This window comes from Acipenser ruthenus, chromosome 7, assembly GCF_902713425.1.
Source record: "Acipenser ruthenus chromosome 7, fAciRut3.2 maternal haplotype, whole genome shotgun sequence".
In the NCBI taxonomy this organism is placed as follows: Eukaryota; Metazoa; Chordata; class Actinopteri; order Acipenseriformes; family Acipenseridae; genus Acipenser; species Acipenser ruthenus.
In genome coordinates this window covers 25,289,479-25,311,756 of record NC_081195.1, presented here as the reverse complement: position 1 = coordinate 25,311,756, position 22,278 = coordinate 25,289,479, and the positions used below count along the sequence as shown (strand labels likewise).

The window sequence follows — 22,278 nt, the reverse complement described above, 5'->3', positions numbered from 1 at the left end:
TTATTGCAAAGAAGGAAGAAAATATTGTTGAACTTTAAAAATGAAATTAAGTAAATAAATAAATGTAACCTTTTGCAGAAATGTCATTAGGATGTTTAATTGAGATGGTCAAATTTCTGTGTCTTGGCAAACATTAATGCCTAAACTATCCCTTATAAAAGTTTACCGCTGTTTTCCAATGCTTTTCCCCGTGGTTATATTATGCATTAATTATAGTTTACCATTGTTTTGCAGCATGTTTTTTAATACAAACATTATCCGAATGTGATAGCTTTTGAGTTCCTCAGCATCTTGCATGCATTGTTTCCTCAAGAAGAAACATTAAATCCGGAAGCTGCATTTGACTCCATGGAAAGTTGTTTTATCTTCTTCCAGGTGGTCGAACTGTGAGGGTTTGGAAGTATGACTCAGAAGAGCTTATTATCACTGCTGTGATTGTCTCACGTAAGATACCACATAAAGACGTTAAGAACGAAACAGCCAATAACACACCCAAGTGCTAGGACTGACCGATCAAATGAAGGTGCTTTTGAAATCAGGTTTGTATTGAAAACAGTCCTGGTGGATTACTATCATTGATCTATAGACCTGGTTACACTTCGTGTTTATTTAAAAAACAAAAAAGCCAAGTTATAACGGAAATCATAATTGAGATCATTCCAGGGATAAGCGACTTGACCACTGCATTGTTAGCATGGGCATCTTAACACAGTACTCTTGGCCAGTACTGGTAGATCTTTACTATACTGTTCAGTAAGCAGTGTAGTCCAAAAAAAGGTGAATCAGCAATAGTTTACAATGTTACCGACACACCCAGTGATCCCAAACGTGACTGTATTAAAGCACAATAGCAAAACTACAATAACAAAATAATGAATGGAGGGTAAAAACAGGACTGCATTTTCTATAAATGATTTGGTTTTAAATTCAAGCTAGTGAATCCTGTGGTAAACTATAACTAGCGTAATGAACAGAAATAGTTTCCATGACAAGGCTACTAACAGGAATGCCATTAATAGATGCCCATGTTTGGGTTTGTCTAAAAGGGTAGGAGTCTACTGCACTGTTAGGTATGACTACATTATTCAACATTGATTTGTGTCCAGACCATTTTTCAATTCAAAATACTCCTTTGGTCAGATTTAGAGTGGAAAGTTGTGAAGGAGACATTTATTTGGACCAATATTTTATAAACCATAATATAATATTCTTAAATTAAACTGCCAGTAGACTAGCATGTCAGTGTGTGTAACAAACCAGCCCACTTGTCATATATAAACAATATCAACCAATACCAAGAACAGCATTGGCTGGGCATTTGTCGTGAAACCATTACACTGAAAAGGTTAGCTGAAATGTTGGTCTGCTTGACTTCCTATAATTTTACCTTAAAACCATGTCAGACCCTAAGTATCCCCTCAAACACCAGAGTTTAAACTGCGAGAATAGACAGTCGCACATGATGTTTAGTTACTAAACAGTTATGTCAGGGTTGGTGACCAAAACCAGACAATTGAATACCAAGTTGGTGGCTGAATCGATATCTTGTTTTCCATATACTGCAAGTTCAGTAGGTCTTTATGTGTCAAAACTTGTCCCCATGACTTGTCCCCATGACACTGAACATGTATTTGTTTTGTTTTCTGTTATTTGTCATGAGCACAAAAGATTAACAGAAAAATGCGTGCTGTAGTGAATTCCCAGGTGGCACTCTGTGCATCATATTTGAAGCAACAGTGGAAAAAAACCTAGCCACAAACATGGATATGTTTCATACAACATCACTTGGTATTTTACCTAGCGTATTAGCAACTCAAAAGCTTCAGAGTTCTGCTGAACAGTAGCTACGGACTAGCGGGACGTTTTCTGCAGCAAGGCTTGACCCTGCAAACATAAAGGGGGACGCAATTTCAGCCAGCAGTTTTCAGGATTTCTGCACACCCCAGGAGTTTCTTGTCTGTTTTGTCTGGCAGCAGCCTCACTCAGTGTGGGGCTACTTGCAGGCTGCTGTAGTTCTGCTCGTTGCAGGGAATGGACTGCAGCTTCCTGTGATCCTGGTATGTGTTGCTTTTGAGCGACGGCGTGGAGAAACGGCAGCACAGCAGGGAGCCGACGTTGCGGAACACAGTTTTCCGGAAAATGATGAAGATCCAGGGATCCACGATGGGATTCATGGCGGAGAAGCGGAACGCCAGCAGGTCCTCGTGATCATTGCCGTCCGGAGAAATCGCACTGATAAACCCACGGATCTGCCAATGAAAAATTATTTGGTATTAGGAAAGTGGCAAGGGTTAAGCAGTAGTAGGATATTGATAAACTGGGTTGATGACAAGTCTTTGTGGATAATCTATTTCTAGCGTTATATTTCCTACAGTGTGTATTGTTTTAAAGACTGCATATGGTGCAATTAAAATCTTAAGTAGCTTCAAATGTCATTTTACAGTTCCCTTGCTATTTGTGGTGTTTGCTATCATTCTCAGTGTTCCTGGGTTCTGTTGCTTTAACATTGACCATTACCATTTTTTCTATATCTGCCTTTACCTGGTTTTGAACTTGTCTGGGGAATCCTAAGTGCCGGGACTAACAGCCTTTCTAATTCCAGTCAAATGAAGCTTTTTATGTTACATATGCTGCTGTTTCCAACTTCCCTTTAGCCAGTCTAGATGTTTAATCTATGCCATATTGGGAAGGTGCTGTTTAACAGGAGCTACAAATAACAGTGAACGGTTAACTGTGCAAGAGGCCCACAAAGCAAACATCACCAGCACTATACAAACAAACACTAAAACCAACACATAGAGGAATCAATGCGTATACATTTTAGAATTCTATACAATAGTTAACCCAAACCATTACTTTAAGCGCAGCACAGAAACCAGAGATAGGCTTAGGACAGAGGGTAAGAGACACTTCTTCACACACATAGTGGTGAGGGGATGGAATGGGCTGCCTATCCATGTTGTAAAATTGAGGCAAAATCACTGGGATCCTTTAAGACCCAACTTGACAACGTGTTGAGACTAATCAGCTGTTAGGAACCAGATGACCTTAGATGGGCCAAATTGAATCCTCATGTTCATAAATCTTCTTACGTTCTTCTAAATGCATTTGGTATTTTTTTCCTTTCAGGAAAAACTGCACTCATAGTGAAGAATCTAGCTTAATACTGTGTGTTTGGAAAGTTAAAACTTTGAAGCCAAATTCCTAAATATTTAGTGATTGGCGTCACTTGTTCCAATACCACCTGATTTCTAGTTGTAATTTTAAATTGGTTACTCGTTGATAATACCTAATAAGTTAATAAAACTTAATTTCATCCATCCCCTGGGTCTTAAGAGGTAGTTGGCTTGGTTTTGGATTTGGAGGAAGCCTCTGACCTTCAATTTGCCTGTGTTTTTGTGGGAAATACCTGTGGTGAGGGAGTGTAATTGGACATTTTAAATTGGGAAGAAAGTTTATATTCTATTGTGTTTGTAACGCAAGCCAAAAATAGTTCAATAAAAGAAAAAAAATAATGCGACGGTTTTTAGGCTTTTACTATGAACTTATTACATTTAAATGAGCTGTTTCACTTACAGCACAGATGTATGTCGAAGATCTGAGAAAAATAGAACCATATTAAACAAATAAATATGCTCTTGGCAATGCATAGCCTTAAACAACTGCACAACTTATTTTGAAAGGTAAATTGAATGATCAAATGCAAGTAATTGGCTAACAACAGACAAAGATTATTTGTTTATGGCAAAAAACAATTCTAACACTAAAAAAGAAAAACTTGAAATACATTTTTGGGAAGACAGTTTTAACTGCAATGCTTGGTTTCCAATTTCCAGTTTCAGTGAAGTCACTTCTGCTAGGATTTTTTCTACCTGTACTACGAATCTTAAGAATACTACAAAATGTTTTATTTCGAGTCTGCATTACAAATTACTGCCAGAGTAATGTTACGCTGCCTTACTGTGTGTAAACAAAGTAAGCCACATTAAAAAATAATGTGACTTTCTTTTGTGATTGTGTCATGTGTCCTGCATGAAAGATGCGATTTTGCACACGCTCAGATCAAAGAACTGCACTGCAGAGTCAACTCCAGCTTCAGTGTGTCTATTCTGAAGAGAAACTAAACTGCATCAAATCTGGGCTTAGTTTCTAGTGTGAACAGAAGAAGGAGCAATGCAGCATTAACTAGCAGATTCAACTCATGGATTAAGTGTAAAAACAGTATTTATTATTATTATTATTATTATTATTATTATTATTATTATTATTATTATTATTATTAATAATAATAATTCCAACTAGCAGTATTACTGGACTGAGAAGGCTAGAATAATTACTTGCTTATTACTAGTTTAATAAGATTAATTTTTATTTTATGCTCGCTAATAAGCAATTTCCATAGATAATGTGCATTGTGTAAAACTCTTATCCTCTCTTAACTTCATAACTCAGGGTCCATATCACTCCCTGCCAGAAACCCAAACAGAAACTTTCCCAATTTAGTTAAACGATGAAGGTAATACAGTAATTATTTCTCTGTCAGTGTTTAAATCTATAATTATTTCTCTATTAGATACAGGTTTACAGAATTAAAATACAGTACCTGCCATCTATTATTCTCTAGAATTTTCTCTACGAGACAAAGAAGTCTATCTAGTTTTTTATAGTCTTCCGTCACATCATAATAGCAGTAAATTGTAATTAAATTTAGCAGATTTAAAACACCCTTATGAAACTTGACCATAGTAAAACTATAACAAAGCATAGTGTAAGCATGGTAAAGCACAGGTATGCTTAGTAAAGCCCAGAGAGGTTAATGCATACTATAACCATGGGAAAAGCTGCACAATTGCCATGCAAACTTTTAAAAGGCTCGGGGGAGTTTATTTTTTTATTTGCAATTCCAAACTTTTAAAGATCAGTTGAATGCGGTCCTGTTTATAATTAGGGACTCCAAATATTTTGTTAGATGAAAAGGCATTGTCTGAGATTTGTAAATATCAGCCAACATTCAGATTGATGGCAGACAGCCCTGGAATTTAATAATGTGGACAGGAGGAGCGAAAACTGTAGCACTATTTGATCGTTTTGCCGGCTTAATATTCTGCACGGTGTACACTTGCATGGGATTCTCATTATTTCCATGCCTAGCCTTTATGCTCCATAGTATTTGTGGTGTTTGGCAGGGATGGGGTTAATTTCCTATCCCTGCCAAAATACATGTGAGAATGTGGCTGGAGCAAAATTGAATAATCGATGATAATTAGGCTCCAGCCACATGGTATAAAAAGGGAGCAAAATCTTTTGTTTATGGTGAGTGTTTGTATTTTGGAAACTTTGTAGTTGTATTTTGTTAGTAGTGAAGGTGAATGACCAGCTTACATTTTTTGTATTTTGTTTAAAGTTTTGTTTTGGCCTGTCTGCCTTTTTGTTTTGATTGCTGTGTTTTTGTTTATTAAAATACGCACTAGCTCTTTAAACTGCAGCTTTCCTTATCTCCTTCCCTGCCGATACCATCTGGGCCCGCAACGCTACCCTGTCACACTCGGTATGGAATTAATCTTTTTCTACAGACAGTCTTGCTGGCATTTCTTGTATTGATTTCACTGCCCTTTAGTTTAAGTGACACTCCCAGTGGCTCTGTATATTTCAGGTTTTGTAATGTTGTTTTAACAGCCAGGGTTCTCCTTAATACATTTCCCCTGGGGTTGAAATATATTTCCAAGCTTTGATTTACTTTTCAATCCATGTTGTGACCGTTTACAAAGTGGTGTCTGTCATAATCTCTGTTTAGATTAATCCAGTGCATTCACCTTCCTGTGCAACCTTCAGAATTCAACAGCTAGGGGTTTGGGGTTATGGGTGCTATCAATGAGTTATCAGACATACACTGAAGTATCAACACCATATTCATTACATTGCTTGGCATAACTGGCCAGTAATGGCATGAAACAAACAAAACGCATGTAGCTGTCCACCACAATTCAGATTTAATTTGTTATGCAAATGATCCTTTTTATCCCCCTCCATAACTCAGTGTCTTCTGAATACCCCAATACAGACCTGCATTTCCATGTTAAGTGCCCTGGAGTAAATGGTGTGCTAGCAAAGGGATAAGCCGCAATTGCTCTTCACTAACTTTTGTTAGTTTGTTCTTAATTCGAACACAAATGTTGTTAAACAGTTTGATCTCTCTACTGTTTTCAATGATTATGTAACTTATTAAATTTGCACATTGGAGAGCAGAAATGGTGTAATTATGATTTCCAGATTTGATATTAGCATGCAAGTTTAGGGTTACCATATTTCCAAAGTGAAAAAAAAAAAAAAACAGGACTTCAATTTATCGAAGCTGTAGCAACTCTGAAGCAGGTAAAATAACTATATAATAACACAATTGTAATGTAAAAGTTAAACATTGAGTATTTATTGCAGTTCATGACAATCCATATATATTAAATCAGTTATAATTAAATCAGTTATGTGGTCAGGACTGCCCAGTCCCTGACCACATTCCGGCGCCTCCTTAAGAATCACCTCTTCAAAGAGCACCTGTAGAACTCCTCTGTTTGTATCCTGGGACACTATCACCCTTCATGTAAATGTGCTTTATTTTGCTCTTATCAGCCCCTATTTTACTGCATTTAATCCTGTACTTCAGAATACTGTAATCTGCCAAGTTTTTAACCTGTAGTACTTTGTATTTAATCACATCCTGATGTAACTATCACTATTTAATCATATCCTGATGTAACTATCACTATTACCTGCTGTATTATTGAATTGTGGTTTGTCAAACTTGTACTTTACTTGAACAAAAGTTATTGTATTTCTTGCTCTTATTGTATTACTTGTATTGTAACGCTTGAAATGTTTTTGCTTACGATTGTAAGTCGCCCTGGATAAGGGCGTCTGCTAAGAAATAAATAATAATAATAATGATGCCAGTGTTAATCAAGACACATTTAGGACTACCTTAAAAGGCTAACTTGGCTGGTGGTACTTCCAAAATGGTTTTTAAAAAAATACAGGATCCAGGAAATTATTAAACAAATAATATAAATTATTAAACAACGGCACAAACACAACCTAATGAATGACTCTATCGTTAACTTCTTGAGCACACTACAACCATTGTACTTTATATTTAAAAAAAAAAAATGAATATATGAAATAGCAAAACTGGGCCAATTTTACTGTTTCTGACTGTGACAAAAATGTAGGCTGAAAACAACTGGGATGGTCCCAGTTTTCCCAGGACGCCTGGTAACCCTATGCTAGCTGCTGCATTCTGAACTGCAATCAGGAAAACATGTATGTAATAAACAATATTTATTAAAGCTTAGACAACAAATATTAAGTTAAATATTACATCTTTGGCCTCGTCCTTTTGAGGTACCCTTGGCAGGTACCCTTCGGGGTTTTGAAAACCCTTCGGGGTACCTGCCATGGACAGGGGAGCAGGATAGCTGCCCTCCCCCTTTGACGACACCCGAAAAAATAGGTGGATGCTGGAGAGGAGGAGGCAAACTCTGATGTACAGCAGGGATGAATGGATTGAGGCAAGATATAAAGCTCTTTCTAGCTGATCATTGGACATGTTTATTGAATGATGAATGAGATACTAGCCATTTGACTGATGAACATTCTGGTAATGCACCTAATATGCATGATTTCTATTTAGCGTAAAAGTGAGTTTCCTGCCTGGACCACCACTTTGTTTGAATTAACTGCTGACATGAATCTAGGTAGTATTGAACAAAAGCATTATGTGACGCCATTTGAATGTTACAGAAGCAGTGCCCAGCTGCACTTCACCTCCTAAAAACAGTGGGACAGGAAAGACACCTGTTAAATATCACTGTACTGGTTAGACTGTCATTGGCCATTCCCAATCAAATATTTCTACATAGGAACCAGCAATTGGAAAGAATTTCTATTTTGAATAACTGGAAAGGCTGCTCACGTCTTGACTGTTTCAGATTCAGTAATAACCGACTACAGGAAGTTGTAGGTTCCTTAAGCTTGGAACTGAATTGATGGGCTCATCAATGCCTGTTCGGTTACCAGTAGCTGACTGATCGCAGAACTGTCACGTTGGGTCTTAAAGGATCCCAATAATTCAACATAGCTAGTAACCCATTCCATATCTCTGCCAACTTTCAAGTGTGTCCTCTGGTCTTGGTTCTGTGCTGCGCTTAAAGTATTGGCAAGGGTTAATTTTATCAACTACTTTCAGGTTTTTAAAGAATTGAACCAAGCCCGCCCCCTTCGTCTTTGCGATCAACATGGCTGCAGAGTCTAGAGTGTGTAATTTGCACCTGCATATAAGGCTACAAAATGGAAATTAGGTCATGAGATCCAACCAGCGATGTCATTTTTTTTTTTTTAACCTGGGTTTTGGACAATTGGAACACTGTTGTCAAGCACATTGTATATCCACACACAATGGAATATTGTAGTTAAAAGATATTAATAAACTTTAGTTTTGTGTCTTTTTAAAGTTGTTTCTCATTTAGGAGTTTTAAAACAACCTGCCTCTGTTTGGGTCGGGGTTCAGCTAAAGTATTCCTTACAATTTTTGCTCACTGAATGGTACCACAATTTTTTTTTCCCCCAGTTTTATTTAATATAGAATTTTTCGCAACAGCCTGGGTCTGACAAACTACCGGTTTAAGACAGAATACCAAATGGTAGGCTTCATTTTAAAAACTTAATTTCATGTCTAGTTGCATAAAATTAAGACAGTATTTAACAAACACTCATTTACTTTCTATTCGGCAAAGTCTTTATAAATAATAGAAAATAGTCTGCACTGTAAATGTGTATCACGTTACCATTTACTTCCGACCTCAGCATAATTGCTCCATTTAAAATGTTTACAATATAAACATTAACCTCAAGATAAAACTATAATAACTAACAATGATGAACTTTTTTATTATTATTAAAGCCAACATAATCATCCAAAGGGACGCTGTATAACTTTGTTGCTTTGCACTTTCTGTAACACTTTCTGTTTTCTTCCTTCGTCTTTCTGTGCAAGTAAGAAATGCATCCATTTCAAACACCGAAAACACATTCAACCAGCCGCTATTGCTGTTACTAGAATGCAGACGCAGTAATAAATAAAACAAAGTGTGAATATTGTGATTTAATATTGTTATAAAATATTTGTACAGTGACCGCATAAGTATTTAAATAAATATTTAGGAACAATTGTTGTATAATAGCTCTAGAGAGAATTATCAATTTTGAATGTGACAACACTTTCTTCTGCTTTAATAAATATTATATTTAATTGTGAAATCTTTAAATAACTAGACTGTGAAATACCAGGAAATAAGTAATTTTTACCGTGAAAAAATACAGCCCTACTAATTTTATAGTGATGTTTTACTGTGGTACACCTGTATTTAAATTTCATTTTTCATTGTTATACATCATTGTTTTTCTTGAATTTTGAATACATTGTTTCTTCCTCCTCATAAATCAAAGTAATTTCTGGACATCAATTACCAATGAGTTATTCCGAGGCAGTGACAACATCTTGAAATACCTAGACCATGAAATAATATTTTTAGTGTGGGGAAAAAAATACAGCCCTTTACTTAAAGAACATTTTCAAAGTGTGTTTTTATTAACAACTTTAAAGGAAAGTTTAACGAATAACAAATGTTGTTTCATTAATAAAAACATGACCTTAAATAATGAATGTATTTCAGCGTTGAGAATAGGACATATTGGTACACAACAGACCTTGTTTTAATGATCAGCTTGGAGGTGCAATGTAATCTGCCACTGGTAATATTAGTTAAGTCCCACCTGTATCCAGATCACTTCAGCGAATTGTTCGACTTTATTAGTGAGCTGGAGGTGGGCGTCTATTCCTGTTCACCTCCTTGGTTTTTACTTTTGAATCTAGTTTTGGAGGCAGGCCATCGCGAGCTTGCAATGCCAACAACTGCTAAGAAACATCTCAGGGTCAAGAGAACTCCAATAGAACCATCTACCGTACCAGCGACATTTAGTGCCTACAAAATAAAACCTTTTTTACAAGGCTCATAGCAGTAGCCAAACATTTACACAGTACCCTCAAGGCTCTGTGTTGTAAGGTGTGACATTCCTATTTAATTACTGGCACAGGGTAATAACACTCGTGCTTAACCCATTGCAGAGAGTGGATAGAAAGGAAAGGCTGCAGGTGCATTTCTGTGGCTCTGCGCCAATGAGAAGGAAGTATGAGGGCATTCAATCCCAGTTTAAGTTTTTCCAGTGGATGGATTACTGTACAAGGCATTAAAGGTAAGCAGGTACATAGGTGACTTTTTAAAACTCAAGTTTAAAGCAACCCTGTGTCTGTAACAGAACTCTTAACCATGTCTTATCTCTAAGTACAGCTGGTAAACCAGAGGGTAACCATTAACATGTCCACCTACAACACCAGTAGATAAGAAATACCCCACAAATATGGCTCTACTTACACCCACAGCCTGGTACCCAATGTACTTGTAGAGGGCAGACAATGTTAATTTAGGTAAGGTGCTAATCAGGATGTGAAACCAGCTGTATGAGAGCTATATTGAAGAGTGATTTAAACTTTAGAATGTCAGTGATGTGGTGACTGAAACAGCAAATATAACCAGGGGTTCATTTGTGCCGAATTGCATTGGATCCCAGATTTCAACCCTTGTCCAGTCAGCTGCTTGTTCCGTGGCTGGGGCAGTATTTTTTTTTTTTTTTTTTTTTTTAAATGGTAAAAATTGCTTATTTCATGGGGAAAGTTTAAAAAAAAAAAACCAAAAAAAAAAAAACCCTTGTCCTAGATACAAATATTTCAGATCTTTGATGCAGCGGATGTCTTTTTTGTTAAAGACATCATGCAGCTCTATGCAGTGTGTGTTCAAACATTTACTGGAAGCAAACTAAACCGGCTGCCAGGTTCCTAAATGCAGTATAACAGGCAGTGCGTCAATAAAGCAAACATTTGCTGCATTTAAGTAATAAAGGATATTTACACTAGTCTTTCACAAATTAGAATTCACAGGGAACTTCATGTTACACAACAATGAGTACATTTAAAAGAAACTGAAATCCGTATTTAAAAAAAAAAAAAAGCAAGCCTTAAGTATAGCCCTTGAGTCATATGTGGTTCACTGAGTTCCACAGTATGGTTGTTTGGAAGTATCCCATTCAGTTTTCAATGGGTTTCAAAAAAACGCAAGGACAATCTGCTGGCTTAGGTAGAAGCACGAGCAATCAAAATGCAGCCAAAAAAAAAAAAGTATTTAAACATGCAGCAAGCGACTACTGGATCAATGTCTTGTAGTGGCTATTTAGTCAACTTTTTAGTAAACTTGTTTTTGTTCCTATTTTTGTATGGCTATTGGAACTCTGCCTTACATTCTTAATACAAAACCAGATAGCATTTCTACCGCTAAGGAGTACTGATGGAGTACTGTATGTCTTCTGTACTACATTCTAGCTTGTTTTGTTGATGGAAATAAATGTAGCTTATGTTGCATGCAAGGGTATAGGGATAGCTCTGAATAGTCGACTAGTCAGACAGTAAGGGTTAATATTGAAAGCATGTACAGTATGGGGTATTTCAGCAACTTCTAAATTTATCTTGCTGTATTCATATGAAGGGCTTTTGGATTGTAAGCAATAAACAATGCAGTTTTATTAGGGAGGGACGTACAGCTGTGGCCAAATGTTTTGCATCGCCCTATAGAACAAATTAATTTAGCTTCATAAAGTCAAATGAAACCTGCTGAATAATGTTACATTAACATAGTGAATTGCATACCGCTCTGTAGTTTTCCACATACTTAACAAGAAACTGACAATTTAAAAATGTGACATTTTGAAAATAAACATGAAATCCTGTACTACTATTGTGGCTTCTGGTAGACTTTTGAGATATCATTTTGTAGTTTATTTGATTACATGATATTAAATAAAATTTCTAAATTATGTTTATATAAATTGTCTCAATCCTAAAATTCTAGGTGATGCAAAACTTTTGGCCATAGCTGTACACACTGAATCTGAGAAACAAAGTATGTTGGAGGAAGTGGGACAGAGGGCTTGTGGTTCATAGTAGCTAATTTTTAAAGAAAGACCAATCTTATTCCTGTCCTTAATCCCAAAATGACTGGGTCACATTTCTACTTCAGATCTTAAATGATATACAGTGGAATAGTGTGGGTGGAAATTTAGTAGACTTTAGCTCCATGGAGGGCTATTGTAAGAACAAGTCTGCCCCTTTGCTCAGAAGAATCCTTCATCAAATGTATTCGTCCCAGCTTTCTGTGGGAGATTCTAATGATGCATGTTTATTTGGTTTCAAAGTGATTTCTTTCTCTATGTATTTTCAGTGGGAGGCTGAAGGCTCTGGTTCACAGTAAATGGCTCCACAGCCCTGCAGTATCAACATTCAGTGTAATGATGATCAGAACAATATCCAGAAAGTCTCAAAAGTATAAAATTGACCAGAAAGCACTGAGTGGAAACACTAAATGCAACATTATTGATGTCTTTGAGGAAAGGAAATAAGGGGCAGTGCAGTGTGAATGGTAGGCTTTATTTATGGTTACATTGAAAGAATCTAAATACATTTCACTCCCTCCCCTCCCCCCACGACACACACACACACACACACAAAGTGGTTCACATTACCAAGATGGGAGTTACTTGTATAAAGACATGAGTTATCTCTAAAAGTGCTTTGACCAACAAATACATCAATTAAGTTAGGAGACACAAAGCTTGGTTCTTGAGATAAGAACATAGAAACATTTAAGAACGAGAAGAGGCCCATCAATGCTCCTTCGGTTCCTAGTAGCTGTATGATCTTCAAAGTCAAGTTGAATCTTAAAATCCCAATGATTTGAGCATCAACAACACTGCTAGGTAACCCGTTCCAAAAAAACCTTAAATCTATTGCTCTACCAGTAAAGGGTGTATCTTAATCAGGACCACTGTTTGTGCAATATTTCTTTCAAGTCAATTGTGTTGTCATTGCTGGTAGTGCTGTGGTCTCCTGTGTTTGGTTGGTTTCCTCAGGGTTATGCAGTCATATAATAAAGGATCCCAAAGGGATTATTTAAAACTCTCTATTATAATAGGAGCGTGAGAGCTGGAATGCTATTCAAAACATAATTGTGTCACCGTTTATAGGTTGTATTTAAATGGTTAAGCAAGGGTTAGAAGTTATAATTACAAAGTTTAAGTAACATTTGTTCTTGGGGAAACTAAGTTTAAAAGTAAATCACTAAGAGGAAGGGAATGTTTCAGCAGTAGCGCGGTTCCGTCCTCCGTAAGAAAGTGAGTGGCTTTGTGGTGTGTGCTCACATTATGCGTCGAGCGAACAGTCATGTTGAATGAATGTATTGGTCATCTTGTTGATAATATTTGGAACGGTCTTTTTTTCTAAGCCCACAAGAAGTCTCTGAATGAAGCCTAGTTTGGGCTATTAGGTAAGAGGGATGAATCGGTTCCTGGATAAAGTTCCCTCCCCATGAGGCCTTTGGAATAAAATGAAAAGACATGGACTGTGATGCACATTCCCTATTGGATAGGGAGCCACTATAACCATACAAACAGTTTGTTCCAGAAAAAACTTGCTGCAGAAAATGAGCATCTGTTTAAAGTTACGGCACCAGTGTGTGGGTTATTTTATTTTTTTTAAATCAACTGGAAAACTCCTAAGAATAATACCCTGCGGCGTCGCTGACAGAAAAAAACAAGAACGGGTGTAACAATTCCTTAGCTTGATTTGGAAGCTGTCCTGCAAGGGAGAAAAAAAGCACAGGCTTGCACAGTAATCGGGGCTGCTGTGAGGACCTAAAGTCTTCAGCTCAGTCTATTGTTCTAGCTAGTTCTCAAGTTTTATAAGGATCTATTCCATTAAATTAAACAGTGGCATTTCTAAATACCTTCACCGTTTACCAGACTAAACTTGAGAATTATTTTTAAAGGCTAAAATACACTTAAGAGACTTGCATACACACTGTTCGAGAGTTTTCAAGCTCCCCTCTTTAATTTAAATGGTGCTATTTAGACCTGCTTCCAGTTTTGCTGGAATTGAGTGGCTTGTTATTTACTGTACCTTGTACAATACTATTATGTAAAAAAAAAAAGTGCAAGAAAAGTCTTGACATTTGAATGACTGTTTTTACAGTATTGAGCGGCATATCATAAGTTGATCATCTTCTCAATTTAGTATGTCATTCGAACACACTTGTAAACATATAAAGGGTGGCCATCAACAACATGGATAACCAATTCATTACCCTCTCTGTGTGAAGAACAGCTGTGTAGTCGTGCAGGAGCTCCCATAGGCAAGCTAAGTCACGTGACTCGCACCTCCTGCAAAACTGTCTCATTCAGCCAGTTGTCCTCTTGATGCAATGAAAAAAACATTAGGAACTTCTTTAAGAAGGCTAACAATACGACTGTGGATACAAACGCAAATAAAGCCACTGACACACAGACACGTAAAGTAAAGCATTCTGGGAAGATGGAGAAAGACACGCTGTGAAATACTGTGAAAATTTAGATGGGACCTTTTTAAATGTGTTACTAGAAGTTCAGTATACAAATTGAATTTGCAGAATAATTCTTTAAGTGGCATTCCAGTACCTTCAGATTTGCCTTCGTCTTTCTTAATTTTCAGCTTTGTCCTCTGGTCCTGGTTTTTGAAGTATTGGTTAGGGTTGACTTTGTTCATGCTACATTTACCAATGACGTCTTAAACAATCGACTTCACTTTAAACAATTAGTGCTACGGTAGTTAATAATTGTTTGTTTAATTTTAAAATACCTGCCTGACTTGTGTTTATTTAGCTTTTCAAGACATCCGTTTTATATAGCACTGGAAATACTTATGGAAACACCCAAATAAACAGCATTCCAGCTTCTGACGTCCTTTTGAAGTCATCTGTTACCACATACACAAAGTGCTTTTAGTGTCATTGCCATGTGCTGAGTGAAGTACTGCATTCATCAGAGATAGGGTACATTACTTATGTACAGTAATTGATGACACATTGTGACCGGGTACTCGAGTCACGTGTATGGGTAACTGCTGATATGCAAGACAGAGACATGGGAGTTGGAGTTGAAACGTCGCTCGGGCGCGCAGGATTTATTAACGCACAAAATGAAAGTAAACAAACAGGTCATGTGCGGCGGGCGGGGGGGGGGGGAGAGAGTGATCCCCCTTTAGCAAAACTGTAGCATGTCTGGCTTTAGTGCAGAGGGTCAGGGGGTCAAATCTGGACCAGGGAGGATGTATAATATAATAAATAAAATAAAATACCACAAGCTCCTCCTTATATTCTTTGAGACACAGGCCTGTTTGTGGCATTGTGTGGGTAAAAAATAGGTGTCTGCTGTGTGGATAAGCATAGCTCTCCGCTTTCCAATGCTGTCAATATAAACCTATTCCAGTGATAAATGAGAAGTGATGTGAACTCATTGGAGAGAAGGAGAGTATATAAAAATAATGTGTTGCTATGAAGGTGAAACGTCTACTGTATATTCCCAGAGTAAGCCAGTTTAGAACAGATCAATATGTTCTTTCATCTCTCCTCTCCTCCAGGAAAGACAAGCAATCTGATTAGTACATTCTTCTCAATGCTAGTCACTCCAAGTTGTGCAAAGGAAAACCAAATAAAGTTACCAAATCAAAAATAAGCAATTAATTGTAGCTTTGGCTTTGTGAGCAGTTTCAAGTTATTTTTGTATTCCATTTAGATTTGCAATTAGATGTTTTTTTGCTTTAGGAAAAAAAAAAAAAACCGGGCTGGCAGTTTAATACATAGCTCTGATATCTCCAATATCTAATTAACCAAATAGTTGATCCCAGATTTGCAAATAACATATCTTTCCATGCAAAACAAAATAGTATGTCTTCAACTCTGTTATAACTACGACTGACAGTGTAACCAGGCAGGAATCTGTAATGTCAGTGCATCGCACAACACTGCCCATTACAGCAGCAGTATTTAAAATCATGGCTGTGTCGGTTATTGAAATAGCTAGTTCCAATGTTTAACGTGCTTCACCATGCTATTTCATGCTTTTATTTTCACATCATTAAAACCTTTGCCAAGCCATGCTTTTGCTATGCTTTACTATGTTTTATAGTAAACTGTCACTAAATATCCTTATGAGATGTACAGGTAAAGCTGGTACAATGTGTTGTAAAGCCCTTTGATCTATGCTTTCCTTATTTGGCAGTACAGTACGTGCAAACGCAGGTTCAGAAACTAGAGACATTTCTCCCTTGCTAGTCTTTATTTCTGCTGTCAAACAATGAACAGTTTAGCTACCAACAGTTCAGTCTTTGGCAGCTTAAATTAACAATGTCTACAAGCAAAGCAATCCTTGCGCTCCAAATGCTTGACGTTGATTTAAATATATATTTTAACGACTCTGGCTCTATTTTAGACGCACTGTTGCAAAGTGGAAAATGGATTCGCTGTGAGAAGGGCTATCAAGATGAAGTTTAATGAGGAGAATCGCTAATTTCACTTCCAGAGACCTGGGAGATTTTTAAGTTGGTTTGAAGTGTAATTTCAATTGGCCATGCTGTCTCTGCTGCCAGAAATTGAGTTTTAAAACTAATGGAACAAAAAGGTAAAAAGCTCCCCCTGTGTCTGTTAACGGAAATACTATATTTTGTTTTCACAAGTTATTTATGAAACTGAATAGCAATCATGAGTGCCATCATGCGTGTGTTTCTGCACTTATAATATAACACCTGGGGGTGGATTAAGACATGGGCCACAGTGCCCTTACTCAGGGCTCCTGCCAACTAGGAGTCCCCCGGTAAAAATCACCATAACTCAGAACTACGTTTAACCACTGCATCCAAATATTAGCATTTACAAATACTCTCCATGTGAGTTAACGAAAAAAATTGGATTGGAAGGAATGCTCTTAAATATTTAATATAATAAGTTTTATGGTTGAATACGATATACATGTGCATCAGGAATGTTTCACCGAAAGATTATCTTAATACTATGTCTCTGTTTTCAGCAAACAATTACATACACACCTTCAATATGCAAATAAATGCTTTGTGATCGGACAGGAGCCAACAGTGTGTGTGTGTGTGTGTGTGTGTGTTAACTCATAGACCTCAAATCAGGCATTGTAGTTAGGGTTAATACAACTCCAGTATGGATTCCTCTAGCAAATATTTAAGTTGGAGTGCTAAGAGAAGCTGAAACAAGAAAAGGAGATGAAAGAAGTGGCTTTGCTGGGAAAGATCCCAAAAATAATGGAGCTGGAGAGATTTTTCTGAAGCTGTCGAAGACCGTACCGAACATGAACCTGGCTTGTCATGCCTGTATAGTGTGTGTGTTTTTTTTTTTTTTTTTTTTTATTGTGGTTCATATTTTTCCTAAAGCAAACATATATTTTATTGCATTTCTCTGTAATATATTGTGATATGATTTGCTTTATTATTAATGCAGTGTGTAAACATTTCACAGGGCTATTTTACTGCACGGGAAGGATGGGATTATGTGTGAAGGCCATCCCCCTGTTAGAAATCAGATTGCTCCCTCTTGCCATTTTATAAATGTTACGCAGAAGACACAGCCAGTGTAAAAGAGTACTGTACATAACTACAACAAATTCACACACAGTAGAAACTACAGGTAGTTTTAAGGTCCCAGACCCAACCCACGGCTTTTTACTTACACAGTTATTGATTATTTTGAGAGCATGTACAGAAAACGTAGAAAATGACACCAATGCAGTTATTGTGTTAGCGCCACAGCATGAAGCACATTATTACCCAAGCAGGTCATTTTTCAAAATTCCTTCCCAGTTCCAGATTTTCTACCCTGTTAAGCAGAGGTCAATATTACCTCTGTGCCACAATTCAGACAAGGCACTAAACTGTTTATTTCCCCTTATAAAATGTTATCATGGTAAAGCATAGTGAATGCATGGTAAAACATAGGTCAGCATGGTTAAGCCCAGAAAGGCAAGGTGAAGCATATTCAAAAACACAGCAAACCATTGTGATCTGCAAAATCACTGTGCATGTTTACCGTATTAAACTTTTATAAGGGTTATCATTAAGAGATGACCACGGATTCATTTTGCGCAAAAGTCTTAAATCTTGCAAGACCTACTGGTGTTTCTGCTAAATGAACTGCTGTGGCAATGGACCCTTTAAAACTCTGTCTTGTACATTCATTAGTGTCCTTTTCCCTCAACTCCTACTCCTGTCTGTTGGGATTAAGCCCATTAGCTTTGAAATATCGTCAACATGCTGCCTATGCCTGGCATCTGGAGTGTTCACTATTTTTATTTATGAGAATAAAAACGATATTCGAATTCAAGAAAAGGCTCCAACACCCATACTGTACACAAGGCTGCTTAATTTTCATATTTTAAAAGGTGTCTGACCTGGGATCTGGTGTGATCTGGCACAAATGAACGAACCCCTGATCTTTTTCTCCCCCACCTCCCTAGTGTTTGAAATATTGTCTTAACATTAAGTTGTCTGACCTGGCCTAGCACATGTACACTGTAATAAGTAACGGGCAGCAGTGTGGAGTAGTGGTTAGGGGTCTGGACTCTTGACCGGAGGGTCGTGGGTTCAATCCCCAATGGGGACACTGCTGCTGTACCCTTGAGCAAGGTACTTTACCTAGATTGCTTCAGTAAAAACCCAACTGTATAAATGGGTAATTGTATGTAAAAATAATGTGATATCTTGTAACAATTGTAAGTCGCCCTGGATAAGGGCGTCAGCTAAGAAATAAATAATAATAATAATAATAATAATAATAATCATACTATGAAATATAACATTTTGATTACTGTTGTGTATTTTTGTAGTTAGGTTTTTAATGACCCTTGTTTTACAGCCTCAGGGAGGACTGTGGTAAAAATAAAAAATAAATCTCTTCCAAGTAGTTTTTAAATGTATTTTTAGTTTTGTTATTGTAGCACATACAGTAGTATTCAAATGCATTAGACCTCAAGATTTGTCATTTATATCCTTCATATACCTAATTGCATGAAAACCTCTTGGGTGTGAGAATTTCAATTTTCGCTAAGTAATTCAGTGATCCAGAAACAGGCACCCATGTGTGACTGTTAGACCACTGTGCTTTTAATTGGGTATCTAAACAACTTCTTAAGTCTAATGTATTTTAACATTTGTAGCTCTGTTCTTTTTCTCTTTCTGTTTTAAATTAATTGCACGTGTGGCTTGTTAAAGCCATCAATTAAATTAGACAAAAACTAACTTGCCTATTTTGACAATTTTCCGAGATTCATTTCCAGGGGTTTGATTTCATCTGCACAACAAATTAATTACAGAAGCAATGGGGTGTTCTTATAAATGTGCACACTGCTGTACAGCTGTGGCCAAAAGCTTTGCATCACCTTATAGAATTAACACATTTTGCTTCATAAAGTCGAATGAAACCTGCTGAATGTTACGTTAACATATTACATACCACTTTATAGTTTTTCCAGCTACATAACGAGAAACTGACAAATTGAAAAATTGGACATTTTGAAATCGAACATGAAATACTGTACTACTATTATGGTTTCCAGTAGACTTGCTATATCATTTTGTAGTTTCTTTGATTACACAATGTTAAAGTACAGATCTAAATTATGTTCACATATAGTTTAATTGTTTCATTCTAGGCGATGCAAGACTTTTAGACATCGCTGTAGAACAGCAGCAACAAAACGCCCAAAATATGAAGGGAGTTTTCATAAGCCATATATGCAGCAATATCAGTGCTGACACTGCATTGTCAATCAGCTAGTTTGTTGCAAAATGTTTTCTGAAAACACCGTAACATCTTGTGGTTCTGCACATTTGAAAAACACCCACAATTATCCAAACGCATTCAACAAATTCAGCAGATGACCGTTTTAGATACGATTGCACCATCAGCTGGTGATGTCATTTTGAAAGACTGATAAGGCTGAGATAACCAAGTATCAACAAACCAGCAGAAAAACATTGTGCTACAATCTTCATCTGTCCAAAAAACATTTGTAAGTTTATATATAAAAAAGGATGCGCCATGTAAATATATATTCATAATTACAAAAGACTAAATAGTGATGATTATACAAATACGACAAACTTAATAAATTCAATGACAAATGTTTCCACGAAGTTTTTCAATTTTAAATATCTAATATAAAAGTGATTGTTAAACAAGACACAATTGGGGCAAAAGTAAGGCCAAGAATTGTTTTGCATGTGATGTTAGTGTTTATAGCTGTGGATGGCAGTGGAAATACTTAGGGTTAGGGGCCAGTGGATTTTTCCCATTGTAAATGCTCCAGCTAAAGGAACAGGAACTTTGCTTAAAACAACACCTTCTTGGCACAGATAGCGATTTGTTAACTGATACTGTACTGTTTTGTAACCTGATAACTCCTCATCATTAAGTTTAAAATGGTTTATTCAATATTTTCAAAAGTGACTTGTTATTGCGAGAGTATCTTGAGGCACACTGATTTAGTTTTATTAAATCTTTCCAGAACCGCCGTCATATCATTGAATTGTTTTGTATTCTGATTCCCATGAGCGCACCTCATCGCTACAAAAAGGCGAAACACGCCGCTGTTTCTCTTGCTATAAAAAGTTGGAAATTGTTCGAGCTCCTGAAAAAAACCTGAATCAAACACAAGTCGCCAAACAAATTGGTGTTTCCCATTCTGGTGAGTTGCTTCACCATTTTGTTAAATAATGTGCATGTCTTGTATATTGCTGCTGCATTTAATTTAGTTTTGAAAGTTTTTAACATAAGTTTCTTACTTTTATTATTGTTTTATTAACATAAACTTGCCTATTGCTTTTTTTTTTTTTTTTACTTCAGTTCATTTAATATGTTGATGCATGTGCGTCATGACAATAAATACATATGTATGTATTGATTGATTCATTCATATTGTGTCTGGTGGCTAACTCCATCTTAGAGAACACTTCCGTTATAAGAACACTTCGCTTTCTTCCCGAGGGGTGTTCTGTTAGCCGGAGCCTACTGTAAATGAACATAAAAAAAAATGTATGAACGAGAGAAGGCAATTCGGTTCCTAGTACCTGATTTAATCTCAAAACTGTCAAGTTGGGTCTAAAAGGATCCCAGTGATTCTACCTCAACATGACTAGGCAGCCCATTCCACACCCTCACCACTCTCTGTGTGAAGAAGTCTCCTTCAACAACATGACTAGGTAGCCCATTCCATCCCCTCACCACTCTCTGTATGTGAAGAAGTGTCTCCAACAACATGACTAGGCAGCCCATTCCACACCCTCCCCACTCTGTGTGAAGAAGTGTCTCCTTCCCTCTGTTCTAAGTCTGTCGCCACTTTAATTGTCCACTGGTCCTGGTTTTGGTACCGAAACAAATACACACCGTTTTAAATCTAATCTACATAAAAGGGTATTTTAGAATCAGTAAACACATGCCTCTGAGTTTGTACACTAATGAATTAAAGCACAGACTAAGAATTGAATTGTAAACAAATAGTAGCTGTGTTCAATGCAGGTACAATATTGTACAGGACTAATTATGTACTTTGTAAATTGTATTAGGGTATTGCAATCAGTAAAAACAGCGTTTCCTCACAAGAAAAACATTCAGTTGCAACATCTCGGTGGCAATGCTACTTTTGCATGTACTGAATAACTTGCTCGCAAGTATTTATGGACAGCTGGAAATACAAAATCAAAATGCATGGCTGAAATCGTGGTACACACAGGAATATAATACGAATATAATAGTGGGTACACACTATATAGGAAAGACAGGCAGGACAGAAGAGGCGTAGGGGTAGCGCTATACATAAGAAATAGTCTTCAAGCCCAGGTGTTAAATCAGGACAAAGAAAGCAATGCAGAATCAATATGGGTCAGAATAATGGACACAAATTCAAAGGGTATAATAATAGGAGCATGCTATAGACCGCCAAATTCAGACGCTGAGCAAAATAATCTGTTGTACATTGACATTCGAAATGCATGTAGAAAAGGAGAAGCCATACTAATGGGAGATTTCAACTTCCCCTGTATAAAATGGGAAAGCCCGATGGGGGGGCACGACGGACGAAATTGAAATGGTGGAAATGACAAATGACAGCTTCCTAACGCAATTTGTCAAGGCACCGACTAGAGGGGAGGCATGCCTTGACTTAGTCTTTTCAAATAATGAAGACAGAATAACCTAAAACAGAGGTCAGAGAGCCATTGGCAAACTCAGACCA

The 22,278-nt window shown here is 37.0% G+C and overlaps 1 protein-coding gene across 1 annotated transcript in view; it reads right to left on the bottom strand.

Moving 5' to 3' along the window:
- Positions 1 to 233: 233 nt before the first annotated feature.
- ptgir (prostaglandin I2 receptor) overlaps positions 234 to 22,278 on the bottom strand; it is a 60,433-nt gene continuing 38,388 nt past the window's right edge. The window contains exon 2 of the mRNA XM_034025110.3: positions 234 to 2,249. Within this exon, the coding sequence (XP_033881001.1) occupies positions 1,983 to 2,249 (267 nt within the window). The 3' untranslated portion in view covers positions 234 to 1,982. The remainder of the gene's footprint in view (positions 2,250 to 22,278) is intronic.